The sequence below is a fragment of the Fukomys damarensis genome, unplaced genomic scaffold (genome assembly GCF_012274545.1).
Source record: "Fukomys damarensis isolate Sample0158 unplaced genomic scaffold, DMR_v1.0_HiC HiC_scaffold_31, whole genome shotgun sequence".
Classification (NCBI taxonomy): Eukaryota; Metazoa; Chordata; class Mammalia; order Rodentia; family Bathyergidae; genus Fukomys; species Fukomys damarensis.
The window spans coordinates 28,731,455-28,737,454 of NW_022900943.1; the positions used below are offsets into that span (position 1 = coordinate 28,731,455).

Here is a 6,000-nt window from a genome sequence, read left to right on the forward strand (position 1 = left end):
GTTTATCCTCAAACTAGAGGGGCTTCGAGCAACCAAAGGATCTGATAACTGCTCTCCAGTTAGGATGAACAGACAATGATGTGACAGGGGCAAGAAGAAGACAAAAGTCAGCCATGATCTCACAGACAAAAGTACGGAAGCGAATGAACAACAGAAGTTAAAGATGGATCTACGGCTGAAGTTTGGTACAGATGTAAGCTCAGAAGATGATGTCTTTAAATAGAGATGCAGATGTTAGGAGACAGTGTATGAGCAGAAAAGAGAGGAAAAAAAATGACCAGACTGGCTGGGAAACTTTCCTGAGATTTTAGGTCATCTTAACACCAGAAACACGAGTGAGGTGTGGTGTAGTCATGTGGTTCTGTTCTACTCTGATGAAAGCCATCTGAGCCCAAAGGCTCATACCCTGCCTACTTTGAGTCCACGCAGCTCTGAAAGCACTTCTGTGGAGAATCCCATCTTGACTACCCACAAGGAAACAGCCCCATCATAGGCTTTCGTAGAGCACTGTCCCTCTGGGGGATTTCTTATTCTGACTGTAGCTGTACACTTATTTTTGTGACTATTTGATGAACATTATCCCCCTGAAGGAGACCAGGACATGCCTTCCTAGAGCACGTCACTCTGGCATATTATTGTGAGAAACAGAAGACAAAGGCAGGACTTTCTGGCCCCCCCTCTACATAAAAACAGGTCATGATATTTCCCATAAAATGAGACGTTGCTTTCCCTGTACATTATTTGCCGGAATCTCGGAATCAACACTGAAATGGACCTGTACAAACAAACTTACCAAAATAACCCTTCTCTTTCACTACTTTTCCCAATATATCTCTTGGTCACTACCCCACAATTTATTGTTCTAAAGCAAATCTTGTCATTTCTTCCCCAACTTATAATTTCTTCATACAGAAGGCATAAGGACTTCCATGTACATGTGAAGTTTTAATAAAAACTCGTGAATGTGCTCCTATTATTCTGTCTAACGTCATCTAATTCCTAAGCCTAGCTGGAGACTCCCAAGAAGGTAGAGGAAAAACGCCTCCTCCCTACACACCACTGCAGGCTGCACACTCCCTGGAGGGTCTACTCTGTCTGCACAGGAGGGCTCATAAACTACGGAAGAGCACAGGGAGGAGGCAACATGTGTAGAGCTCAGCAAGCAGATGATGTGGGAACCCGAATAACATCCTGCAATACAGGCCTGAGGCAATGAGCAAATCTGGCCAAAGAAAAGCCTTGTAGTAAATGGCGGTGGCCACACATCTGAAGCGACACACAGAGGGCAAGGGATTACATGCACACTGGGCACTATGCAGTCTCAGGGGGCTAGAAAGGACAAGGGCTGACGGCTTAGAGTTCCAGAGACAGATGCACCTCAAGGGCTGGAAGAGCTTTCACATGGCCACAGAAAGTGCACTGCTGTGGAGAGCAGTGAGTCCCCATCCCTGGACCATGAGTCAGAGGCACGCCACCTCCTGGCAAGGTCATAGAGCAGACTGGAAGCATAGGCAGGCATCTGTATCAGAAGCTGAAGGTCCCTCCTCTGGCTGGAACCCTCCTAGGTGGTCCTCCATCTGCATGTGAGTGTCGCAACCTCGTGCTGCCTCTGCACCTTGGGCCTGGTAAACCTGTTTTTTCTTTCGTGTGCCTCAGCTTCACCTATGTGCCCCCCTCAAAGGAAGTCATTCTCATCCTAACTCTGGTCACTTTTACACGCTCGCTGTCATACCCTGCTGTTCTCCACAGCACTGATCACAAGTTTAACCATGATGGCGATTGCTCTGTTAATGACCCCATCATCAGGCCCACACAGGCAGAGAACACAGTACTCCCCCACTTCCTGTAGCACCCCCAGGGTTTAGACAAAGCCCAACACACAGGCCCAGCTCTGAGCCCATGCACACCCTCTCAGTTTCCAGCCCCGATTCATTCTTTCAATGGTATTTTTCTAAGAATTACGTGTATAATTTTACCACCTTATTCAGCCTGCCTTGGACATAATGGTTTGTCCACATTTCTCGTGTGCCTCAGACCAGCCCTGCACAATGTATGTCTGTAAATATTCACCACTGCCTGCTATGGATGCATACAGGAACCAAGGGTGAGCATTTAGATACCTGTATGAGGCAACTTGACAGGCAGTTATGACTGATGCCTACAGCACAAAAACACAGGTCCTGGATCTTATATCTTTTCCTTCCTATTCACTCTTATTGCATGCTTCAAGAATATCAAGCTTTGTCATGCTGAAAAAATGCTTAGTCTATCATCACGACTGCTTAAAAGAAGCACTCTAAGGCAATGCTTCTTCACGGACTGTTAAGAGTGACAAGCCTCTATTCTAATTAATTGACAGGTGTGGCAACAAGACTGTATAGCCCAGATCCCAGTAATGGTGAACTTTATTTTTCCCTCGGCTATGCATTAATGCTGTCTTTCTCACATAATATGGCTAGCCTCAAATATGAAACAGAATCTTAAAAAATGCATTTTTACTATTTTAGAGAGCGTAGTGACAGCTCAGATCCAGGGACCAAGGGCCATTTTGATCCAGACAAGAAAAGCATCTTCACAGATGAGCCTCGCCTCTTGGCCACTGTGCCCTTGTCCTTGTCCCCAGCACATTAATCCTGGCTTACAGAGATCTGAATAGAAAGAAATGCATGGTGCTCACAAGCCAAGGATGGACTATTAAGCTCTAATTAGCATAGCATCGCTACTGCTGGCATCAAATCATGAATACACACACTCACATAAACACACCACACCAAACTGCAAAACCGTAGTACAGTGTCCGAGCACTCTCCGCCAGCCTTTTACCCAGCACTGTACTCACAGCTCTACCTTTTGCCCCTTCTGCCCCTGCTACTGCCCTCATGATGGGGTCTTTGAAGCTGGACAACTCCCCGCCCACCTGGTTCCCAAAGCAGGCCTTTCCTAAGGCCCAACCAAGCACAGCCTTGTCTATTAATTCCCCCCAAAGAGTCACTTATTATTATTATTCTTATTGTTATTACTATTATTATTGCTTCTGATTTGCCCTTTATCCACTTGTCAATCCAGCTGGATACTTGACTGCTATGCTCCCAGCAACCATAAGAAAAAATACCCACAAACGCATAGAGGACACCTCAGGGTGGCAGGAGGAGGCATTCCCAAGAAAACACAACACAGGAGTCCACTGCAGGTATCTACCAGCAAGGTCAGCACTCGACACACCTCCCCTCACCTCCATCCTGCTCTTCACTGGGCTAACAAGCCACCTTAATTCTTAACATCTCTACTGATTTCCATGTGGACAAAAGAACCTCCGTTCATCATGACTCAAAGTACCGTGAAATAGGTATTGTAATGCATGGAAAGTGAGCAATGGGGATCGATCTGCTTTCCGACAATGCCAGTGATGGTCTAAGGCATTCTCTGGTTGGTGGTTTATGTGAAGCAAGGCTTCCTTTAGGTCTGGGGACATAGCTCATTAGCAGAGCACTTGAAAAGCATGTGTAACACCCAGGGTTCAGTCCCTAGTACCAAACAAAGGCTGAGTACAAAACCACACAGGATGTCTGGGTGGCTGAACAGACTATTCACAATACTGCAGTACAGTGCAAGTGATACACAGATAAATGCCAAGGTGACCACATGAAGATATTGGGTGACAAAGACAAACTAGAGGCCTGAGACACGCACATCATCAGTGGTTCTTATTTGGTATCTGTTATTTGGAAAGTCAACATTTCAAAGGGCCTTTGCTATCTCTATCGTGGGAAATGGCCGAGTATTTGCTTGGGAGGTAAGACAGACCCTCAATGAATACCGCTTTGTACAAAACTTGAGAAATTTAAGAATTCTTTGAAATTGTGCTTCCAATAAAGAGCAAGTAAATGTTTCTTTCTTTTCTGTGACCCAGGAAGAATAACTGAATGTTCTCAAATTCTGGATGTTTTTGCACCTTTATCCTATCTCTCTCACTTCCCTATAAAGCCACTTCACCTTGTGCAACTGTAGATCTCTCTGAGTAAAAGCATTCATCAGAAATGTAACTGGGGATCAGCCTGGGATGCTGGCATCCCAGAAAACCTGCCCTTCAACTAACTCATTCCAACCAAAATAAGGAAAAGGTGGCACCAAGCCAGGTAAAAAGATGACACCTTTCTTAACTGCAACTTCCAGGGTTCATGACAGCTTGCCACCTACTGCATATCCCAGGCCGGGGGAGCATCTCTAGCAGCTACTCTCCAACCAAACACCAGAGCCCAGCAGCCTTCTACAGAAGGGTCAAGCAAGGAGGACCAACCACCTCCAGCTCTTTCCTCCCACCTTGCCCTCATCCTCAACAGCGTCTCTCCAGAAATAACTAAATGCAAGAGCTAACCCACAGGGAAAAAACAGAGGCATGACACCTACAAGTGGCCTATATATAGAAAGTGTTAACACTCCTCAGGGAAGACACCAGTCTCCTTGGAAACGCCCAAGCCTGCCCTCCCCTTGGAATTCCAGCCTGGCGACACCAGAGGCTGAGAAAGCACCTTTGAAATAAACCAAAGCCATGTCTCAGAGTACTTACGGTTTCCCCCCAGGGATTCCTGCCAAGTTGGGAGGGATGGTAGGTACTCTCATGTGGGGGGGAGGATCAAACCCAACCTGGAAATGAAAATAAGGCATGGCAGACTCAGCTTGCACAGGGAGGCATTCTGTGAACATCAACTTTCCATCAGAAACTCTTATAATCCAGTAGTGATATAAATGGGAACAGTGGCATTAGCTAGTATCCTTCAAAAGAAAAGGGTACTGAAACATACACAAGCCAGTCCCCACGGGAACACAGCCCAGACTCAGCATGTTCTGTGCAGCTCCAAGTGCAGAGTACAGATGTGCTGACCAAGCACAACACTACTGGTGCTGCGGGCTGGATGGCTCTTTCCTTTGTGGGCTCTGTAGTCCTGGGCTTTGTAGGACAGTTAGGAGCTCCTCAGGTCTCTGGCCTTGGGTGCCAATTACATTCCCCAGATGTGATCAGCAACTTTCCAGGGACAGAGCTCCTCAGGCCCACCCCGCTCCCACTAGGTTAATGCTTAAAGATCCAAACATGGATTCCCTACACTGTGCACAATGACAGCATCATCACCACCTTGCTTTAAGCCCTCCTACCTCCACAGCAGCCCTCCCTAAAAATGTAACATGAGGGGGAAAAATGCTTTTTATATCCCTAAATTACAAGGGGCAACATAGAGGAAAGGAGAGAAAAGCAGATGACATATTTTGAACAGCCAATAAAAAAGCTTTCAGAACTTCTGTCTGCTGGTGAATTCTCCTACCCTTCCTGATAGAATCAGAGACTATAGTACATCTCACCCTTCAAATCCAGGTCTGCATCTTCTTGGTTAAAAGTGGGCCATCTGGCAACATTTGTTATTATCTGATTTTTTTGAAGACAGTCATTCTTTCTGGACAGTAACTCAGTATTGTTTTAAACTGCATTTCTCTAATGGCCACCAATGTTGAACATTTTTCGTGTATTTATTGCCCAAAAACTGTCCATGCATTTTGGATGCCCATTTTTTGATTATGTCGGAAGGCAGCACAAGGAGTCGAGAGCCCAGAAACGTGGTTTCACACAAGCCATGTTTTTGGAGTGACAGAATATATGGCCATAGAAAAAGAAAGCTATGGCTTCTCAAGTCTTATTCCCATGATTTGAAAATGGTCGGGGGGGAGATACTTAAGAGAACAAATAAAAAAGCGTTGCTATCACTAGAGTCATTTCGTCACCTTCAAATAAAAAAAAAATTTACTTTGGTGATAGAAAGCCAGGTCCCCCCCGACCACCAAGGGAGCCAGCACACTGATGAAGGCTCACAGGAAGTGGTGAGTGTGGCCAGGACACTCGCGTCTCCGTCTCTGGGGCGTGCGAGGCTGCCGGCTCCTGCCACGGGGCGCTGTGAGACCCCAGTGCCCCTCTCTGCGGCAGGCACCTACCATGGGGGAGCGCCCGTAGGC

General features: G+C 46.4%; 1 protein-coding gene across 1 annotated transcript in view; it reads right to left on the reverse strand.

The window, feature by feature from the left end:
* Positions 1-6,000, reverse strand: part of Tle1 (TLE family member 1, transcriptional corepressor) — a gene marked incomplete at its 5' end in the record, with an annotated part of 87,027 nt that overhangs the window by 18,880 nt on the left and 62,147 nt on the right. Inside the window, 2 exons of the mRNA XM_033757704.1 lie at positions 4,568-4,644; positions 5,980-6,000. The exon at positions 5,980-6,000 is cut by the window's right edge and continues 16 nt beyond it. Of these exons, the coding sequence (XP_033613595.1) occupies positions 4,568-4,644; positions 5,980-6,000 (98 nt within the window). The remainder of the gene's footprint in view (positions 1-4,567; positions 4,645-5,979) is intronic.